At 32.7% G+C, this 23,378-nt stretch overlaps 1 protein-coding gene and 1 long non-coding RNA gene across 3 annotated transcripts; one reads left to right on the top strand and one right to left on the bottom strand.

Moving 5' to 3' along the window:
• The first annotated feature begins 8,208 nt into the window (after positions 1-8,208).
• Positions 8,209-10,564, top strand: LOC121263227. The gene is made up of 3 exons (XR_005940195.1): positions 8,209-8,458; positions 8,548-8,635; positions 10,389-10,564. It is a non-coding gene; the product is annotated as an uncharacterized LOC121263227 (long non-coding RNA).
• A 2,090-nt stretch (positions 10,565-12,654) lies between these two features.
• Positions 12,655-22,015, bottom strand: LOC121262829 (putative inactive cadmium/zinc-transporting ATPase HMA3). Of its 2 annotated transcripts, XM_041165462.1 has the most exons (10): positions 21,855-22,015; positions 21,155-21,504; positions 19,359-19,616; positions 17,076-17,173; positions 16,682-16,937; positions 16,418-16,555; positions 15,972-16,299; positions 15,396-15,601; positions 15,005-15,204; positions 12,655-14,194 (listed from the first exon to the last, which is right to left on the bottom strand). In XM_041165462.1, exons 2-10 carry the CDS (start codon positions 21,360-21,362, stop codon positions 13,313-13,315), a joined length of 2,574 nt encoding a protein of 857 aa, XP_041021396.1. In that variant the 5' UTR covers positions 21,363-21,504; positions 21,855-22,015; the 3' UTR covers positions 12,655-13,312. The 2 variants fall into 2 exon arrangements, with proteins under 2 accessions (XP_041021396.1, XP_041021395.1); XM_041165461.1 differs by having other exon boundaries at positions 21,155-22,015.
• Positions 22,016-23,378: the final 1,363 nt, after the last annotated feature.

Here is a 23,378-nt window from a genome sequence, read left to right on the forward strand (position 1 = left end):
ATTGTTTTTGTGTTTAAAAAAAATAATATTTTTTTAAATGTGTTACAAGAAAATAATTAAATGAAAGGAACACCATCAACATTTATCTATACCTCTGGATCAATCAATGTTAAGTTTTGGTACTTTACTGGTGAGCGTTGCCCTGTTCGCTTGGGTGACTTGTCTGCCACGATCATTTTTATTTTCCAATTTCTTGTATTTGGAGTGATATCTTTTATCGATGTATAAATCGTCCTCATCTTTAAAGCTGTTCATATACAATTATAAATTGCACATGTAAGTGTAATAAACTCAATACTATATTTAAAAAGAAAATTCTAAAGAAAATTAAAGAATACAATAAATATTTCAAGAATACAATATTAAACATAAAGAAAAGAGAATTCTATTAAATGTGTAGTTTGGTTTAAGTAGTTAAACTCAAATTATACAATTGAATAATTACCTATATAATATTAATCTGAACATGCTAATCTTAATAATTCCGTATACACAATATTTTTTATGTAGTTCTTTTCTGATCGTTCAGTCGATACTGGCCGTATTAAAACCCTTACTGTAGATGCAGTCTTAGCTCTTGATAAAGCCACATATAATTGACCATGTGAGAAAACAGGTTGAGGTAAATATATCCAACAAAATCCAACGTTTGCCCTTGTGACTTATTTATAGTCATTGCAAAACTTAATCTGATAGGGAACTGGGTTCGTTTGAATGGAAAACCACTATTTTCATCAACATTTGGCAAGAATGGGATCCTTGGAATAAGGACTCTTTTTCCGCTATGGTGTCCAACTGCGATTTCTGCATCAATGACATTTCGATCAAAAGCCCGACAAATTAGGCGTGTTCCGTTGCAAAGTCCTTCTGAAGGATTAATGTTTCTAAGCAGCATGATGGGACAGTTTATCTTCAGTAACAATTCATGAGGAGAAAGTCCATTTGGAGTTAGAGTATTCAAGAAATCCTCCATGATTGACTGTTCAGATGCATCTATTGCTTCATCAAAGCTATAATATCGTCTAAGCTCACCAGGAAACCTATGAATTAGTGATGCATTTATTTCATCAACATAACTGTTCTTTGGTGTTAATATGACCCGATTCATCATAGCTGAAATATTTATTGAATATTCATGAATATCATGGAAAACAGCATCTATTAAATGATTCAAAGAAGTGCAGTCATCTTCATACGAAATAAGCATGCCATCAGGAACTTTTATAGTTTCATTAACTGTGATTGGTGGCATTCCGTTGCCTAATTGTAACACATATTCTGAAAAAATTGGATCCAATCTCGCTTGCATATTTTCAGTTAAATGAAACTTGATGAATGTAGGCCACAAATAGGAAGAAACCAAACTGGCGTCTATTTGCTCTTGTCTTGTTCCTTTACGAACCACAGGTAACACTTGGCGAAAATCTCCACAAAAAACGATAACTTTTCCACCGAATGTTAACTCTGAATCATTAATGTCTCGTAGCATTTTATCTAATGCTTCGATGTGTTGTTTTCTTGACATTGGGGCCTCATCCCATATAATTAACTTTGCTACACGCAACAGCTTTGCAAGGGCACTTTGTTTACTGACACAACACATACTATGTTCATCAGCATCTAATGGAATCTTAAAGCATGAGTGTGCTGTTCGACCTCCAGGAAGGATAGATGCAGCAACACCAGATGAAGCAGTTGCAAGAGCAACTAATTTTCTTGATCTTACTGCTGCTAGAAGTGCCTTGTACAGGAATGTCTTCCCTGTCCCACCAGGGCCATCAATAAAGAATGTGGCAGGTCTATTTGAAAAAACCTTTCCCAAAACTTCATTATAAACATGTTGTTGTTCACTATTAAGGATTTCTAATGCAGCAATATCTTCTTCTGGAATTTCAACAGCCAATTCATCATCAATTTCCCTAGATTCGAATTGGTCTTCATCGAAACAAATATTGTCATCAAGAAGATGGAACGAATTAAAGTCTTTTCCCATTGATTCAAGTGTAAAAGAGATTGAGGACAAAACTTGCATTCTTACATTGAACATAGAATTTTCAGTTGACCTAAAATCAACTGACATATCTTGTTCAAAATGTTCCCAAAGTTCTCTCGGATTGGCTGGATTACAATAAACTAATATAATTGCAAAAAGCCGTCTCAAACTGGATGGCATTTGATATACAGATGCTTCATGTAAACAATCTTCTAAACCGCTGTCTCACTGTAGCAAACCACGCATAGTTGCAGCCTCACGAAATGTTGGAGCCACAACACCATCAACTGTCCTAAGATCTTGAAATGATAAAGGTCCTCTTACATGATTTAGCAATATCCGTAGATAATACCTCTCACCTTCAAATGGATTTGCTGTAACAATTCGACCTATAACAGTTTTATTTTTTCGACAAGTCCACTCTTTGTATTGTTGGTTCCAAACATAGAATTCTGAAAATTCTTTGTACAACAACGTCCTCGCATTCTCATCCACTCGGTTTAATGCAAAGAATTCTGTTAACATCGATTTTGCAGACCGATCAGAGTTGAGAACATTGATTAAGTCTTCATTTGCTCGAAAAGTTACTTGGTGTTGATCCTCAAGATGTAAATGTAAGCTATACACTGCTGTAGATATTTCATTAACAATGAAGCCATATATTCTCCACATAGCTTCAGGCGGAGCAATCCATCTGCCGATTGAAATTGTTGAATTTCATCAATTTGTTGATGGTTTTGTTCAGAAACCAAATTAAAAGCAACACGATCATGCCCTTTGTAAATGTACTTATATAGATATTTGACTGCTTTTACCGTGGAACAAATTTCGACGTTAATGTGACAGTCAAATGTTGCAAGCAAATATGGATTATATGGAACGACCCAACGATTATCCAAATTATGACCTCTCACATTGACAGTTATTCCATTGTCAGAACGCCTATATATTGGGAAACAATCATTTCCAACAGTTGTACGCGATGCAAAATTTCTTGGATACTGATTTTTGCAATAACCATTTTTCTTCATGCAAACATTTGTTGGATTCAGCACCCCACATGGTCCATGCATCATATGCTTCACAATAGTATTATGTAAGTGCAAATTCACATTTTTATCAGGTATTTCTGCCGATACAATCTCATCAAAAGATTCAGGCGCATAGAGTTTCCAATCCCTCTGTAATATAATTAAAAAATGAGCATGTGGAAGCCCTCTTTTTTGGTGCTCAATAACATAAACATATGCTGAGACTTTTCCAAATATCTGCCGTTTGAATAATCGATCCTTTAATTCTTCTAATTTTGCACGAAAGACCCGAGCAACCAAATCAGGCCGATTTTGACTCTCCTCATGGGGGCGTAATTCATTTGAAATTTCTTGCCAGTTTGGATTGCATGTCATTGTTAAAAAAATGTCTGGTTTCCCATAACGTTGAACTAAAGCCATTGCTTCCATATATCTTTTTCGCATGTCTCTTGGACCTCCAATAAATGACGAAGGCAGAATGATTCGTTTTCCAACATTAGAAGCATTAGTTTCCCCAAGTGTAATGGTATCAACAATACCTTGATATAACTCAGATCGAATATGTTGTTGTTTGGCACGAAAATAATCTAATCTTGACGTCTCAATCTTAACATACATATCAACAACATATTGTTGCAATAGACGACCAGACAACAACAAAATTGATCTGATATTCTCTCTGATTTACAATTTGTAGCAATAATATTCACGACACGAAACAATGGGATCCTTCATTTTTCTGTTTAATGCTACAAAAGTTGAAGAAGAATGAAATATTACAAAATTAGACGTCTACAAACTAAGTACAAAATAAGAAGATTAAGATTATACTCCCACCTCGTTGTTCTCTTGTAAGTAACTCTTCTGCTGACATTGATTGGTGAGGATTTATTGATTGAGCTGTTTCATCATATATTAATACACTTCCTCTATTCACCCTACGAATGCCTTGATGCCAGCCAGTATCCCCAAAAGGAAATAACAGTGGATACTGAAGTGGATCATAACAGCCAAAATAATACTGAACTATATGACTTCCACCAGAATGACTGAAGACATAAATGTCCCGTCCTCCCAACTGATCTGCATCTTCATTTTCAACCCATATTGCTGCAACTTGTGAAGATGTCGGGGCATTGAATACACGCTGATCTAGGCCAGTATCTGATTTTATATGAATTACTTGATTTTCCAAATTTGGCAAATCACCAAGAGACCGAAAGAACACAGAGTATGGATTGATGCGAAGAATATCGATGAGTTGAGATATAATTGATGGATTCATTCTGTCTGAATCAGAAATGCGATTTTCCAATTCATGCTCAGTATCATAGAAATACAATTGGAGATAAGAAGGACGGCCGTTTAATGGAACTAAATCATTGATATAGTGATAGATCTGTCCCTGAGTTCGGAATGTATAAATCCCTCTATTCCGTCTGCAAAGATCTCTATCGAATTTAACTCCAAAAGATGTAAACGCAAACTTGTTATTATAAGTACGAACATAAGTCTTAAAATGCACGGCTTCATCTGTGTCGGAGGTAAAAAGATCATAAAGCTGATCAGGGACATCATTTGTGACCAAAGAAATTGTCCCATCAGCACAACAAAATCCTTTTGTTTCATGATAGAAACGTTTTGCTTTACAATGTCTGCAACAAGGCACATATGGCAAAGAATATGCTTCAGATGGCACGACTTGTAATAATTGTCTAAGTCCAACAGTGCGGCGATGCCTTCCACCTATTGAGTTAAAAAATAAACACAAGACAATAGGTGTAAACCCATTGAATTCTTTGAATGATCTAACTAAAGACACTATTAGGAGAGTGGCAAGAGTTGATAATAGAATCAGAAGAACGAATAGTATAATTATACTTGTTTCTTACCCCTACATGGTGGCGGTATACTTGTTTCAAAGGTTGACTCTTCCCGAACAACACATGGAGCCTATTTGAATAGGATGTTTCCAGATTTCAATGAAAAAGAATATAAGACTGCTCAATTTAAGGAAAATAAAAAAATAATTTCAGAAAAAACCTGTTGAATCAAAAGTTGATTAGAGATGGTTGTTTCATCTATGTATGTGTTTCCTGATTTACGTGTCAAGAAATCCATAGAATCACTCGGACAATCAGAACGATTCGTCACATTGTTTAATGATGAAGTCGCCTCTGAATCAACTACACAGACATTAACACCAAGAGGAACGCATACTTTATGAAATGATGCCGATTCTTCGATGTCAGGATCAACACGAAAAATTCGTTGTCTCTTTGACACTTTTTGTAGAACATTGAAGTCCTGAATGATGTTTATATGTTGGACATCATCATTTGAAGGTCCATCAATTGACGTAGTCATTTGATCATCCCTAAATGAAGCTGGCTCTTTTAACTGAATAGAATTGCTTCTAGACACTTTTTTTTTAGCATATCTTTCTCTCTGTTTTCTACGGACTTCTTCATTTTTCTCTTCTGGTAAGTCTTTATACGGGATTTTCTTTGCTGGTTGTTTTCCATGATCTTCAAAAAATACTTTTTAAGCTTAACTTTTATGAAATTAATATTATTATTTAAAAATAAATACTACATAACTCACTAACACAATCTTACCACTTCTCATTATGTTAATGAAGTCAATAATTCTTCAAAACGTTAGATGCTGTTCCACACAATCAAAACTAAATGAATAATTAATAACTACTTAATGCGAAATACATATATCCATAGTGCATTTTAAATGCTATAAACAATGCAATTTCTATTAGTAACTATCGACTAAAAATTATAAGCAGGGTCCAACAAAGTAACTATCGACTAAAAATTGCAAGCAGGGTTCAACAAAGAAAGGAATATATATTTATTATATAAAAAGGCACTTACAGGTCTTGTAACGAATAGTTGAATCTTTTATATATTTAGATCTCTTGATAAGGAGGATAATTCCTGTTTAGACACAAATGATATTGCAAGTTTTGATTGTATTGTATACATACATACAAATATAAGCACAAAAAGATCATTCAAATATGTCTTTTGCAAACATTTTGAAACGATGAAAAAAAATTTAAACCGTTTTTAAAATTTGTTTCTAGTATTTTATTCAAAACGTAAAATAACATGAATAACATTTTAAATAACAAGAATAACATTTAAATAGAGTAATAAATAATTATTTATCGTGTATTTTGTATTAAAGTGTTTTCTTGGAATTGGGCCTTCTGTATTATAATAATATCTATATTAGATAAACTTCAATTTTTAAATAATATTTTATATTCTTATTGCCTCTGTAATTTCATTTTATTTATTATTATGAATAATTATTATATATTATTGCTTCTTTTTTAGGTTGAGGAAAAATTAAAGGATAATAATCTTGGTTCCAAATACATAAGTTACATATAAGTCATTTATAAAAAAAAGTGAACCATATTAAAAATATAATTTTTTTAAAATATATATTTTTTTATAAAAATTTAGACAAATTTATCTATTTGATACTCATATATAATTTATCAAAAACAAAACATGAAAGACCAAATCGAATTAAATAAAAGTAATGTTATATACTGTTATGAGTGTCTAAACGTAATGCAATTATCTTATAAAAGAGTAAGATTTGTTATTAAAAATTTAATTTTTTTTATATAAATCTTGTAATTATTTATTATTTTTTTAAAAAATTGCGAAGTGTTTGTTTACTTTACAATTATAAATATAATTTGTGATAGTCTTTTATATATTATTGCCTTTTATTTTGATTTAATTATTATTATTCTTGGTATTGTTTTTTTTCTTTGAGTAGATCCAATAAAGCTCACTTTCAACTAATAAAGATATGTATTCTTTGCCTCTTTTTTAGGTTGACGAAAAATTAAAGGATAATAATCTTGGCTCCAAATAGATAAGTTACACCTAAGTCATTTATAAAAAAAAGTGAACCATATTAAAAATATAATTTTTTTAAAATATATATTTTTTTATAAAAATTTAGACAAATTTATCTATTTGATACTTATATATAATTTATCAAAAACAAAATATGAAAGACCAAATCGAATTAAATAAAAGTCATGTTATATACTGTTATGAGTGTTTAAACGTAATGCAATTATCTTATAAAAGAGTAAGATTTGTTATTAAAAATTTAATTTTTTTTATATAAATCTTGTAATTATTTATTATTTTTTTAAAAATTGCGAAGTGTTTGTTTACTTTACAATTATAAATATAATTTGTGATAGTCTTTTATATATTATTGGCTTTTATTTTGATTTAATTATTATTATTGTTGGTATTGTTTTTTTTCTTTGAGTAGATCCAATAAAGCTCACTTTCAACTAATAAAGATATGTATTCTTTGCCTCTTTTTTAGGTTGACGAAAAATTAAAGGATAATAATCTTGGCTCCAAATAGATAAATTACACCTAAGTCATTTATAAAAAAAAAGTGAACGATATTAAAAATATAATTTTTTTAAAATATATATTTTTTTTATAAAAATTTAGACAAATTTATCTATTTGATACTCATATATAATTTATCAAAAACAAAACATGAAAGACCAAATTGAATTAAGTAAAAGTAATGTTATATACCGTTATGAGTGTCTAAATGTAATGTAATTATTTTATATAAGAGTAAGATCTGTTATTAAAAACTTAATGTTTTTTATATAAATTTTGTAATTATTTATTATTTTTTTTAAAATTGCGAAGTGTTTGTTTACTTTACAATTATAAATATAATTTGTGATAGTCTTTTATATATTATTGGCTTTTATTTTGATTTAATTATTATTATTGTTGGTATTGTTTTTTTTTCTTTGAGTTTGGACTTTTTATAGTGGTTTTATAATTATCTATTTGAATTGGGTTTTGTGGGTATGATTTTATGCCCAGCCCGTATGAGTGAAATGGGAGCCCAGCCTTATAGTGATTTTATACAATGATCTATTTGGATTGGGCTTTGTAGGTATGATTTGAAGCCCAGCCCGTATAAGAGAAAGGGGAGCCCAGCCCTTTTGAAACGCCGCCGTTTTTGCGCAGATCAAATGAAACCCTACGGTTTCATACTTGTCTCTTCCGTTCTGTAATGCGCCGCACAAACCCGAACCCTCTTCTTCTTTCTTCTTCTTCTTCTTTCTTCTTCTTCTTTCTTCTTCTTCTTCTTCGTCGTGTTGCCGAAACCCTTGGGAAACGGCGCCGCACGAATCCTCCCCTCCCTTCTGCCATTTCTTCTTTCTTCTTCTTCTTCTTCTTTCTTCTTCTTCTTCTTCTCCTTCCGCTCTCTCCCATCTTTTCTTCTTCTTCTCTCTTCTTTCTTCTCCTTCTTGTTGTTGTTGTTGTTGTTGAACCTTGCGCCGCTATTCACCCACCCTCGCGTGGACCATCGGCCTCACCTCACCCTTTGTCTTTGATTCATGGTAATTTTTTTTTTTTTTTTTTTTTTGTGTTTTTAAAATACTTCAAAATCTAAATCTGGTTGATGAAAAAACCCTAATTGTTTTATTAGGGTTGCGCCGCCATATCCATCTCCCGGAACTCACCCACCCTCACGCGGACCGTCGGCCTCACCTCACCCTTTGTCTTCGATTCCCATGGTAAGTTTTTTTTTTTTTTTTTTTTTTTGTGTTTTTAAAATACTTCAAAATCTATGTTCTGGTTGATAATATTATGTAATTGTTTTATTGAGATTTTTAATTTAAGATTTTTGTTATTGTGTCAGCATCTATTAGGGTTTTTTTTTGTGTTTTTAAAATACTTCAAAATCTATGTTCTGGTTGATGATATTATGTAATTGTTTTATTGGGATTTTTAATTTAAGATTTTTGTTATTGTGTCAGCATCTATTAGGGTTTTATAATTATTTATATGTTGTTAACTGGTGAAATCTGTATATATAGCCATTAATAGAAGAATATCCATGAACATACAAATACAGCAAAAGCAGCACGAATTTGTGTAATACCCTAACATTTAAAAATTGCACTTTGTAATTTTTTTCAAAACTTGGCAACAATTTGGTAGTTGTACAAATATAATAAAGTTCAGTAAACAATCTAGGTTGCTAAGTGAAGTGTATAAGAATTCATGATGCTGAGGAGAGACAACTACAAATTCAAAAATATATAAGCAGCAACTACCAAAAAATAAAATGAAAAAAAAAACTAATATATTTAAATAAATTGTTTATAAACTGCATGACAAATGAATTAAGTACAAAAAGAAAAGGCCTTATGAGAAGTCGCAAACTCACCTTTGCAGTACTGGCAGCTCACAATCTCCCTGCCAATATTAAAAACAAAAAATTCATAAGTAATAAATATTTTTTAAAATTAAAAAAAGACGTATCCCAAATATATAGAAAGAAATAAATAATACCATACACTTACTAAGATAAGAGCTACAAATGTGCAGTTGATCCTCACCCAAGAACACCTCACAGAACTGGGAAATCAGCTGAAAACAAATCATCACCAGTAAAAACCAGCAGTAAACATAAAAAAACAGTAAAAGGAAAAAATGGAAGAGAAGAGAAGACCAGAATCTGCTTGATCCTTATTCACCTATATGACAATTTGCTTGATCCTTAGTAAAGATCAGAATTTGTGTAGTTGGAAGTGAAGTTGTATGTTTTGCAAAGATCAAAATTTGGTTAGTTGGAAGTGAGGTTCCATATATGTGGTTGGGTTTGGTTTATATATAAACTGCAATGTCTCGCCTCCTCCCATACGACCACTCCAAGACCAAGTAAAAACTGCAAAACCAACCAAGCCAGACACAAGGAAAAAAAACTCTCAAACCATAAATGGAAAAAACTATCAAATATGGATGGATATTTTCTTTTGTTTTCAGCAAGAGTACAGTTTTTGTGTACATGTTTATTTTATCTTTCTCCTCAACTATTCTGCCTGATAACAACACAAAATCACAACGTGCAATTTTTTTCCTATTGGCAGTGTTGTTTTTGGCAGCTTTTGTTTGGCAGCTTCTTTCTTGTATGCGTACTTTTTCTTATCTTTTAATCCAGAGTATTAAGTTAATTTGTTTTCTTTGACAGCTTCTTTGGCAGCTTTTGTTTTCTTATCCACTGAGTATTAGGTTATTTTAAGTTTATTATTTTTCACCTTTATGTTTTTACAGTAATGTCAGTCCACCACTTTCATGTTTTTCATATCCTTTAGTCAATTTTGCAGTTCTCCTTTAGGTTTTGACAGTTATACCAGTTGACTATTTTCATGTTTTTTCGTTGTATGTTTTTTATTTGGGTTTACTGTTTTTATCCTTTATAATTTGGCAGATATGTCAGCACAACATTTTTATCTTTTTCTGTCTACTTTTTCTGATCAGCAGGTTGAACCTGCTTTCTCAGTAAACAGGCACCAGCAAATTGGATGACAGAAAAGCAGCAAATTTGACAAGTCCCTTTCAAATGCATAAACTGCAGTGCAGTTGGGTTCCATGCATTTTTATCAAAGGTAAAGCATGATCATGAGGACACGACCTCAATCATACTATATGTACATACTCATGATCATGATCATGCAAAGAAACTACTCATATACTCATATTAGCTAGAAAAAAGATTCCATATCAGTAGTGTATTTGAGGTGCCAATAAACTGACTTCAAATAAATTATTTTTTAGAAAGCATTGTTTATGATGGTTATTTGATTTAGTTAAGCTTAGTTTTGCAATTTCTCACATTATCCATTGAGTATTAGATTATTTTGAGTTTATTATTTTTTTGCTTTCAGTTATGCAGTGCAGCACTTTCATGTATTTTCGTTGCATGCTTTTTAATTGGGTTGAACAACTTTTTTTATGTTTTCCTGTTGGTTATTTGATTTAGATAAGCTTAGTAGTTTAAAATATGTTGATTATCTTGAAACTACTGTGACATATGAAAGTGGTGAAAGTGATTTACAAACTACTCATATACTCATGTTAGCTAGGAAAAAATTCCATATTATGCACAGACCAAACAAATTCTGCTTTTCTTTATTGGCGTGCCACACTGCCAACAAACAGACTTCAAAGATGTGAAAGCTCAATTTGGCAGTTTTCCACATTATCCATTGAGTATTAGATTATTTTGAGTTTATTATTTTCCTGCTTTCAGTTATGCAGTGCAGCACTTTCATGTATTTTCATTGCATGCTTTTTATGCAGGTGTTGCTCTGCAAATTCAATCAGTGGAATCAGCTGAGATGATTTAACAGAGCACCAACGATGATTTAACAGAGCACTAACGGAAAACAAGAATTTCCGTTAGGCTCTGTTAAATAGCCACTTATATATATAGAAGATATATATATATATGTATATATATATAATTAAGTACTACAAGTCTATATATATATATATATATACGCACAAAACCTATTGTTATTTTTTTTTTTTTATGGTGGTAATTAAGAGCAATGCTACCTACAATTTTTAAATAAAGATTGAATTATAAATCTAGTTAATTTTATCTTTAAATTTTTTTAAAATTATAATAATATCTTTATTAAAATTATACTTTTTTTTTATTTAATGAAAAGTTTACATAGACAATCCATACAATCTCAATAGACATTGCAAATAGAATTTTTCGATAATTAAACCCATAGTCATATTTACCAAAGAAAAATGCTAGAGAGCCGGGCTCCCGTTTGTACTTCCCGTCTGAGGTGTAAAGACCAAATGAACGTACTTTATATTTTTTTATTTTTGTTTTCCGCCCCTCCCCTCTTCTTTTCTTTCTTTTCTTTCTTTCTTCCCCTCACCTGTTGAATCCAGTGGAGCTGCATCAGCAACAGAAAATAAGGAAGTAGCCAGCAATACTGGTGAAACCAATAAACAAACTACTGTTAACAGTGGAAGTGGAAGAGAATATGAAAATCTTCAGTATCCGAAAGGAATTTTCACTGAGCATATTCCAAGCTCAAGAAAACAAACACTTTGACGAAAGTCAAAAAGTCTTCGCAAGAAGCTTCAACAAGCTTATTTCCAAGCTTGAACAAGGAAATACCTTCTACAGGATTTAACGCTGAAGAAAGGATTTATAAATATTAATTTGTTTTTAATGGTGTTGGATTTCTCCAAAGCTCTAAACTTGAACTTAGCTAGAAGTAGCTTCTGGCTAATTGTCTCAGCTTCTTCTTGTTTAATCCTGAGTTCAAACTCAAGAATTGCTATTTCCTCTTTGAGGGTTTCCATCAAGAGAGACTTGCAATTTAAACATTAGCAAGTTCTCTAGTTAGTGAATCAGCAGTATAGTTCTTTTTACCTTCTATATGCTGTACCTCAAAGTCGAAATAAATAAAGTATTTTTGTCGAACGGATTAATCTTCCTTGGTTATATCCTCCACCTGCAATGTTAGTTCAGAGGAAGAAACAATGTATGGGTGAGGGGAGGAAAGAAAGGAAAGGAAAGAAGAGGGGAGGGGAGGGGCAGGTGAGAGAAATAAAAAAGAAAAAAAATAAAAAAGACAAAAAGTGGAAGGGGAGGGGCCACGGGTGAGAGAGAAAACAAAAACAAAAAAAGATAAAGTAAGTTCATTTGTCTTTACACCTCATACGGGAAGGATAAACGGGAGCCCAGAACGGGCTCCCTAGCATTTCCCTCTACCAAATGCCAATACTTTTTCATCAAAACCCTGAATCTATTGAAAACGTGTAACAATCTACGTACGTACATACGTTATATATATGATCGAATCTAATTAGCCTAATTCAAAGCTGCATGGTTTATTCAGTGATGATTTCTGATAATCCACCAAAGTCGGTCAGGCCAATATGTCCATGCCTGCCATGACAACATTCCTTCATGTAACTCTTGCAACACCCACCAATTTCTCTATTCTCCAAACTGATGCAGGCCTGCATAGCCAATTCCATGCAATCCTTGCTATGGCCCAGCTTGCAACACCGGCCACCCATTTCTCTCTTCACCAAAGCATGCACAGTGTTCGATTCCACGGTATTGTCATTACATGCAAGCACAATCTCAACGGTGGTGTGAAGTGGTGCATTGTAATCTTTACCGCTCTTATCCAAGTGATCTAGATCATGAACGTCCCCTGGAATTTGGTGCTGATCATCATGGTTATAACTAGACACCACCAATATCTTTCCTTCTTCATTGGCAGTCTGGTTCTCAACATTAATATGGTTCTTTCCACAATTTTTTGAGTGGCAATGGTCATCATGATGATTTGTCACTTTTTGTGATCTTCCTTCTGAAGGGATGAAGTCGCTGCACAGTTTAGTCTCATGGAGCCCATCACCTTCTACAGAATCATCTTTCCTTCCATCGAATTTGAGCATTTATCTTCTGTACATGATCCCAAGTTGTGAGGGCGAGAACTACCTTCGTTGTGCATTTTCTGAGAGTCCAAACAATGAATGGCCGTATTATTGCTTCCATGATCGCAGTGTTTTTCCTCGAGAGTAAAGGCCTCACTGGTTTGACATCCATCAATATTCTGGCTGTTTAAATCCATTTGCTTCTTATTTCCACATGAATTTGAGTTTAAAGGGCGAGACTGACACTTCGCAGCACACATCTTGGAAGGAAGATTTTGAGCCTGAGAAACCATTTTAGCTTTGGTGTCAGTGCAGCAATGGTTGTTGGTATCTTGTTGATGATGGTCATGATGATGAGAAGAGTTGTCATTACTGGCATTGCCTCCATGTTTGTGCGTATGCTGTGCACGGTAACATTTGCTTGATGTCCCTGATCTGGGTTTCTGGGTACCTCGCAAAAGCAGCATACTATTGAGGATGACTAGCAAACATGTCCCAACATCGGCAAGAACTGCAGCCCAAACAAGTGGATGGCCAGCGAAGGCCAAAGCAAGGATGGCGGACTTCGTAGCGATTGACAAAAAAATGTTCACAATGACTTTCCTGTGAGCTTGTCTTGCCAATTGAATGGCTTCCGGTATCTTTCTAGTGTCGTTCGACATAAGAATCACTTGCCCAGTTTCAGTTGCTAGAGCTGATCCTGAAATCCCCATTGAGATACCGATATCAGCTGTGGCCAATGCAGGGGCGTCATTAACACCATCTCCAATCATTGCTGTTGGGCCGCCTTCTTTAAGTTCTCTGATTATTCTTGCCTTATCTTCAGGTAGAAGTTCTGCATGAACTATTTCTAGAGGATGATCCAGCTGCTCAAAAAAGCATGTTACATGCCATTATTTATAGCTCTTTTCCATCAAATTTTCAAAAAGCCTGATTAGCCTAGGCAGATGGCAAACGCATCTATTAGAGTAGGTAAGATAAATATTTGATGATCTCCTGAATGAAAAAACCGTACGTTCTGCTTTTCAAAGAATCTAAATTTAGTTCATTTTCATTTCTCGCAGCATTTGACTGTGTTTCAATTGGATACCATTGCTAAAATTTATAGGAAAAATTGAGAGGAAGAGGTTGAAAGCCCAAATCCATCAGGGTACTGACACTACAAGAAAAGTGCTTATTAGTTTGTGGCTAGCTATTTCATGTGAAAATTATTATTTTTTATTAAAATGATAATATTTTTATTACAAATAGTCATTTTCGTCGTAAATTATTTATCACAAATACTTTTTAAATCCATTTTAAATCCTAAGTTGTCTTCAAGGTACCTGCATGGCTAAGAAATGATTTGATCTTTGACCCGGGAATAAACTTGCCTTTTGGGGTTCCGTAAACCCAGAATGAGTCACTGAATTACTGTATTAAAACCTCAACAAATACGGCCAAACAGAAATGCCGGTCCAGATTGGACCAATTAGGGCGCTTTTTTTAACCCCCGGGATATATCATTCAATGACTGATGCTCGAATCATAATTAATAGATTAATCCATGCAATCAGAAAGAAAGCGTGGAGTTGTTTCTCTAAAAACAGTAGACCCTCTAAAACTTAGGCGGATGAAGTATATATGGCAACCAGAGAAAATATATGCAGATTTATAATTAGAGGTAGAAAGTGCACCTGTTCTTGTACATGCATGGCTGCTGCAAGCCTGTCTCCTGTAAGCATAGCAGTTTTAATGCCCAACAAATTCAGCTCCCTTATTGTCTCTGACACCCCAGATCGACAAGCATCGGAGAGGCAAAAAGTTCCAGCTAGGGTCGCGCCAGAGTATACGTACCCAATCGTCTTTCCTTCGTTCATACGGCCACCTTCAAGGGCTGGAACCAGAAAGTTGAATATCGGAGGATCAGAAATGAAATGAATGTTTGGAGACAGATAAGCACTGTCTATGTCTTTAAAAAGAATATGAGTGCAATTTTTGCTCAAAAGCTACGCAGACCGTCTAGCTTACACTAGTGTATATACATGAAACTTATAAGATGTCCCGGCATATAGTTTTGAAGATCACCTGCTGTTCCACACCCAGCTTTCAGAGCTATTTTTTTGTTTCCAATGTAAATATCATCCCCATCAATTTTTCCGTGGATGCCTTCTCCGGGAAAATTTTGAAACTCAACCACATTTTCAGGCAGTGGCAGAATCGCCAGTGACCTTGCATGGTCAACGAGTGCATTTGCCATTGGATGACTGGACTTGCTCTCAATACTCGAAACCCTTTAGGAAGTTGAAATAGTACCAAATTATGTTAATCTCTCACGAGGTAAACATTTCCATATCATAAAGTACTGCAGATTCTCAAAATGAAGAATTTGGGCCCAATAAAAATTGAATCAACACAGTGCATTCTGTAGCTAGTTCAGACATGATCAGTCTGGTATTTTAAAAAAGAAAGTTTAATTCCCTGGGGTTTCTCTAATAGAAACTTTAGATAGTGCTCTAAATCCATCGGGCTGCTGCCGCCTTTATATTGGATGGTACAAGAAAATTACTAATTCGCGCGACTTAAATATGATATCAAATAATAGTACTCTTGAAGGTTCTGAAAAAGATAAAGTGGGGAGGGAAAGAAAGCAGTCATAATTACCAGTAAAGCAATGTGTTCAAGCTAATATCATCACGAAGAGACTGAAAGTCAGTCACCACAAATTCTCCTCTTGTTATTGTGCCAGTTTTGTCAAATGCCACTATCTTCATTTTGGCAAGAGTTTCAAGATGGTCACCCCCTTTGATTAGAAGACCAGAGGTTGCAGCCTTGGTAAGCGCACAGAAAGTTGCAACTGGTGTAGACAGGATAAGTGCGCATGGACAGGCACTTACGAGAACAACCAATGCTAAATGAAACCAATGGTTACGATCTTTTACTTCTAATGCAGTTGGTACAACCGCAAAACATGTTGATATGATCAGAACCGCTGCAAAAAATCCATTACCAGGTGGTTTCAATTATGATAAACATGTTCTCTTCATCAAGTTGTTTCTATAATATGAAGTCGACATATATATGCCATATGGACCGGAAATTTAATTTACCTGGGGTATAAAACTTGGCACATTTGTCAATGATTCTCTGAGTTCTGGATTTACTATTCTGAGCCTCTTCTACAAGCTTTGCCATTTTGGCCACCGCACATTCTTCAGCTAGAGCAGACGTTTTGACGCTAATATAACCTGGAAAGAACCAAAAAAATTGATGATCATGACGATACAGATAAATATAATCATGCAACAGACAAAAGTATAATCATGCAAGAGATCGGGGGGGGGGGGGTGCTGGGGAGGAGAGGGGGGTGGTACCATTTATATTGATGGTACCAGCCCAGACTGTAGAGTCCTGTTGTTTGAAAACAGGGAATGACTCTCCAGTTAGAGCTTTTTCATCGACTTCGCATTGGCCTTCAACAACAATTCCATCAATGGGAATAACTTCACCGGCCTTAACCGCGAGAACAGTGTTCAACTTCACCTCATCAGCGTCCACCTCTTCTCCAGTTTCAGCTATAACTGCCTTCTGAGGGGCTAGGCTCATCAAGGACGACATTACTGCATTCGCCTGAGTACATACATACAGGAGATTATAAAAATAGAGTAGCAGAAGTTGTTTTAGATTGCTGGGAATCTTATGCAAGTTATTAATTATGATATTAGACTCTAAATAAGGACATGGCGGACAGAGATGGAAAAGGGTGACCTTGTGGCTTGCCCTTGACTCGAGCCATTCTGCGATGGTAAAAAGAAAGACAATAGTGGCGGCTTCCAAATAATCTTCCATAGCAAGTGTCCCTGTCACTGTCCAAAAATAAAACCTTTTTGAATTAGATAGCATCTTACAACAACAACAAGAAGAACAGCACCAATTAGCTAGAAAACTGTATCATATTATTTATCAAGATTAATCAGGCCAATGCATAATGCATGATTTCGCTAATTTCTTTGCATGATATTCTGTCGACTATGTCTCTTAATTCGACGTTGAAGCCCACAGCTTAATTCATCCTTTCAGTAATTAGTTGTCTCTCCGAGAATATCAGACCGGTTCCTTCAAGGCGCGCATTCTGCATTTTTCTTAGTTCTCTTTTGTTTTGTGATCTCCATTACCAAATAAGTATGTTCGGTTCTTCGGTCCACCGCCTTCGAGATGTTCCCATACATGCGCCGTACGTCTGATCTCGTGACAAACAGCAACCATTGTCTACATATCTGATTTTTTTGTCATCACTCACTTTTGGAGACTAGCACCGATGATAGCAAGCAATAACACTTGATGATATATATGTTGCTGACATGGATTAATGAAACTTCTCACCACCAATGAGCAGCATCCTTGCTTTATGCAATAATAATATCCAAGTACGGTTCGCATCGTTCTTTGTTCACATGCATCATGCATGATAATCACATGTTTGCAGTGCTCGGACTCCATGATGAAAAACCCTAATTTAAGATAATTTAGATCATTTATTTTACTGTTGATTGGTACTGAGATGCACTCTGCTGCAGGCTATACTAATTTAATTCCTTGTTAAGAGCAAGAAAGACTGATGGCCGTTTGAATGTTTGAATACTTAAATATTTAGAAGAATATCTCTAAATTAAGATATTTTATTAAATTTTAAAAAATTAGATAGAAAAAATTAAATAAAATTATTATAAAATTATAAAATTATTTAAATTTAAATTTTATTTCAAAACTTAAAAAAGTAATAATTTTTTTAACTGTTTGAAAGTTTAAAAAAATTATAATAATTAAATAAAAGAATAAAAATTTAAAATTTAAAATATGTTATATTCTGACAATAAAATATTTAAAAATAAGAAAATACTAGTATGTCGCTTGAGTTTACCTCTCATTTTGATCCCTCATATATTTATTTTTATTTTTTAATTAATAATTAAGAAAGTAAATATTACTATATTGATATATTTTTTTATTTTTTTAAAATATTAAAAAAAATAAAATAAAATAATTTTGTGCGCCACGCCCAGCGGTCAACAACGCTGGGCGGCACGCTAGTCTAAACCCCAGGGACAACAGTGCAAAAACTGTCGGTGTGCAAAGCATAGTTAATGCCTTGCCTTTTATATGTCGAGGAATCTTTACTTACGTGGCAAGGGAAACTAGGTAGAATATTGGCTTCCAAGTTCCATCCGTACGCAGAAACGCAAGTGTAATCGATCCAATCATCCAAGAATGGTGAGTCACCGATCAAAAATTTTAGTTCACAAATTTTATCGGACGGACAGTTAGTTATCGATCCAATTCACTTCATGAGTATTTTTTTTTATTGTATATATATAACTAAGAAAATTAAGTAATTTTTTTAATATTTTATATATGGCTAATAAATATTAAATAATTTAATTATATATATAGTCAATAGTGATCTATAATTAAATAAAAATTATATAATTAACTTATATAACTATTATTAAAAAAATATTTAAATGCATATATCTATATATACACATTCGGTCAGTCTTGATCCGGTTTAAAAAAATATATTTTGAGATTGACTAATAAGACTATTAGTCCAAACCGAAGTACCATTCAATCCGATCAATTTTTTCAGTCTAGTCTGGTACTCCTCTTACAACTCAAGTCTTATGGTTCCTAACGTTCATGTATTTTATTTATTTTTAATTCTTTTTACTTTGGTTAAAAAATGACTATCACAATCAAAGTAATTTACAATCTAATATAATGTACTCATCACTTGTAGATTTACATATTTTTGTGTGAGTTCTTTATGGTTAAAGCATTTATCTTTTACATTAATACGTCATCACTAGCACATTATATTCACGACTTCTCTTTATTTTTTATTTTATAAAGAAAAGAATAATTGTGAAGATTAATTATGCATGCCCTCAGAAATACACACATATATAGAAAGCAGTTCATTAATAATATCAAAAAAAAAAAAAAAACAGTCACTTATATATATATATATATATATATATATATATTACGTACCTGCGATCAAAACAAGAATGTTGATGTCAAGCCTAAGATTGCGGATGGCCACCACCCCTTTCAACAGAATTGGAAATATGCCAACAGCCACAGCTCCAACAGCCAGCCATTGGAGTGGTTGATAAACATATTTGAATAATGATAACAGAAGCAATGAACCACTGGCCACTGCATATGGACTTGGCCATTTTTTCTTGTAATTCTCCTCCCCATATACCCTGACGTTTGCTTCCAGCCTTGCTTGGTTTAGAGCTTTAACTGATATATATATATATATATATATATATATATATATATATATTAATTAATCATTCAATATTCTTAATTACAACAAACATGTCTAATAATTATATACAATCTGTTATAATATACATGCATGACGTAAAGAAATTAAAACCCAATAATTAAAATAGAATAAAATAGCTATATATGATTAATTAGTTCAAAAATTAAAAAGAATTATAGCTAGGCGCTGGTTGATCTAATTCTCTATATATCGAATTATTTAACGTGGAACATAAAGCGTGCCTTTCACTATATATCTTATTAATTAGTTAGTTCACTCTCCAAAGTTATATATTATTTTTAAATTTATCATGAGAACGGAAAGCCTTTGATTTAAAAAAAAAAAAAAGTACTCACTAAATATAATTTAGCCACAAATTCTGTCGGATTTGGAGGAAATTAATTAAGAAAATATTGTTAAAAGAATATACAGAGAGATATATAATCCCTAAATATCCATCAAAAAGTCATATATAAAAAAGATATTTTTTATTATATATGGCTTTTGTAAAGAATATATATCTTTGTTATGGCTAATTTAATTTGTAGTTTAAACTTAAAAAAAGGGTATATCAATGATCTAGAAGGCCGATAAGTTAAAGTAGCCCTTCTAGCTTTTTGCATATTAAAAAAATTGCACTATCTTTTCATTCAACAAAGTAAAAAGTACCGGACCAGGTGCGGAGGAGTCATAATTAGCTAGGTGGCCCAAGAAATGATTATAAAACTGATTATTTGTGTTTAGTTATATCTTACAAAAATAATTATTATTTTTATTAAAATTAACCTATTTTTGTTATAAATAGTCATTATGACTATAAATAACCTATCGTAAATATTTATTTTTCTAATAGTACATCAATTAACTCAAGTGGACCAAAACTTTCTCCTAAGAAAGTTAATTTTTCATTGTAGAGGAATTTGGAAGTTTGCATCTCTGGGAGGACATAGATTTAATTTATAACAAAATTGAAAGAATAATTATTCTAGAGTTTATGACTATGAAACCAATGGTTTTTTAATACTTTTAAATATTTTAAAAAAATAAAATAAATTTAGAACTTCATTAAAAAAACACTTCCTTAATCAGAAAGTAAAAAAAAAAAATTAAAAAATACTTCCTTAATCACGAAGTAAAATAAAAAATCATAAAAAAATATTTTTTTGATTTTTTATTTTACTTTGTGATTAAGAAAATATTTTTTAATAATATTATGATTTTTTTAAAATATTTAAAATTGTTAAAAAAATTTATATAAAAAAACTTAAAAAAATACATAAAAATACACTTACTATACCTCAGCGAGAGCTCCTAGCGGGAAATCTAACATTTTCCTTTTTATTATTATTTACTGAAGACTTTATTTGTAAGTCTATTTTTCAATACACTCAATATATAATTGAAATGCGTCCTATAATAATGTTGATTTTTTTTTTTTTTATAACTATAATAGATCTTAAAAAAAAAATGATATGTCGATACAATATATTAACTGCAAAAGTACTCTTACCAATTTGAAGCTGGGAAATGAGGAGATTGTCATGAACCACGATGACTGTTCTTGATGGCACGATGACCGATACCTCCATGACACCTTCAAGAGGCTTGAGTATGTTCTCAATTAAAGGCACCTCCGACGAGCAGCACAGACCCAACACCTCAAAGTAGCTTTTCTGCAGCCTTTTCTGATCTGTCATGTTTTTTTCCAGGGAAGCCATGGTTTTCTCTCTGAAGCTCTGCCAATGTACCGCGTACACAAAGAAAAGTCTCTTTAAACTAATTAATCCGCTACTTCAATAACAGAATATATCACGTATTTCTTCTCCTTCTTTCAGGGTTATGAATCCAAACTTGCCATCTCTGCGCCCGCGCGCGGGTGTGAGATATAATAGAGAGGTGCAAGTTAGCAAAGAAGCAGAGTACGAAAACAAATAAAGCTGGTAACCAAAATCAACAGGTAGGGAAAAGTAAGGGGAAAATTACTATGTAAAGAGCTACCTGTATATGCAAGTTCTAGGATTTAATTAATACAATCTAAAACATGATGACCCAGATCGAGAAGAGCTTTAGAGAAAAAGCTAGAAAATATTATGGAGATCAGATGCTTCTGGGAGTAGTAATAGAACTAAAGCGTGGATCGCATCATGAAGAAGATCAGTCTCCAGGCCGTTTTAAGTAGAAGAGAAGGCAGGGTTAAGAAAGGAATTTACATGATCATGCAAAGTGATTGAAAATGGACCGGAAACGAAAATATATATACTTTGAACTTTCAAGTACTATAAAGGATGATTTTCAGAGCACTAATTTTCATGGGGATATATAGATAGTGGGTGTCGACGAGGACGAGGCCGGGGCCGGGGCAGGCATAATGGAATCCATATCTGAGACCATATGGAAATCAGTAAATGCAGCTTGTTGTTTATTATAGAAAAGTCGAGCACTTTAGCAGGCATATGTTCCGTTCATGCTAAAGCGTATGGGAATATTATATTTACATTTTCTTTTATCTCCATTAGCATGCATGCACTTACTCTTCTTAATTAATCTCCATTTCTTTTTACTCCCTCTAGTTCTCTATCTGAATTCATTATTGTCCACATTTTTTCTTTCTCTTTTGTATTATTTTTTTTTCTCGTTTCATTGGCTTAATTTCACTCTCTACTCTCTTTTTTTTTTTTTTTTTATCAATATTATTATTTTAGTCATTTAGGAGTTAAAAAGAATATATATGCAATAAATTATCAAAATGGCTGTCAAAGAAAATACGGATTTTTGTATAGTGAGGCTAAACTATATATAAAAATTAACATAGAATTAGAATTAAGACTATACCATCAAGATTTAAAAAAAAAAAAAAAACTTAATAATATTAATAATACTAATTGAATTCGACGTGTGGGCTACCAATTAATCTATATATAAGAAAGTTATCTTCTATATCTTTATTGAACATGGTCATGAACATCATCTGCATTTGAACTAAATTATTGAACTTTGTGTAATATCAATATATATATATATATATACATATATATATATATATACACACAACAATTTTCGGTTATAATACTACGTACGTACTTAACCAAAATATATAGTTTCAGAAAAGAAAATTAAAAACTTCTATTGATTAAGTTACTAATTATTATTCATGTTTCGTTTGTAATTAAATCCCACGCATGAATGGTCATGATGATCATCAACTAGTTTTTTTCATTCTGAGTTGCGGCCACCACGTAATTATTTTACGCGAAGTTGTTATTGTAATAGCTAGCTAGTATTAATTGATCCTCATGAAATTGGCCATGACACTAGAAAAAAATTATTTATTTACGATTAGTTAATTCTAATAAAATAATTATTTGTAATTAAAATTAATTGTGAATAATTTTTTAATTATAATAAATAAATTACTAAAATCTATTTTTCTTGTAATGTGACTGTCGATCGGGACAGTTGATCTGGCATACATTTTAAAATGCTGATGAGTTTTGTGCCTTTATTGAATTAAACAATAATATTAGATGTAAAGACATCGATCTTTGTTGCCCATATGCATGCCATCTACTAATTATTATTTAGCAGAAAAGTTCATATTTGTTCCCCGGCCTGCCTTCGAGAAAAGCGACCGACCAGCTTGGCCAATTTCGGGAACATTACGTCAGCACTTATAATCTTGTTATTTTTTTATATTTTTTATATTTTTATGTAACGATAAAAGTAAACATACAAAC

Source organism: Juglans microcarpa x Juglans regia, chromosome 4S, assembly GCF_004785595.1.
Source record: "Juglans microcarpa x Juglans regia isolate MS1-56 chromosome 4S, Jm3101_v1.0, whole genome shotgun sequence".
NCBI lineage: Eukaryota > Viridiplantae > Streptophyta > Magnoliopsida > Fagales > Juglandaceae > Juglans > Juglans microcarpa x Juglans regia.

Excerpts from the sequence above, each read along its gene's own strand:
- LOC121262829 (XM_041165462.1), bottom strand. The coding sequence starts at position 21,362 with ATGGCTTCCCTGGAAAAAAACATGACAGATCAGAAAAGGCTGCAGAAA. Across the intron at positions 17,174-19,358 it reads CATTCTTGTTTTGATCGCAG|TGACAGGGACACTTGCTATG; the intron begins GTACGTAATATA and ends ATTTTTGGACAG. Across the intron at positions 16,556-16,681 it reads TGGTACCATCAATATAAATG|GTTATATTAGCGTCAAAACG; the intron begins GTACCACCCCCC and ends GGTTCTTTCCAG.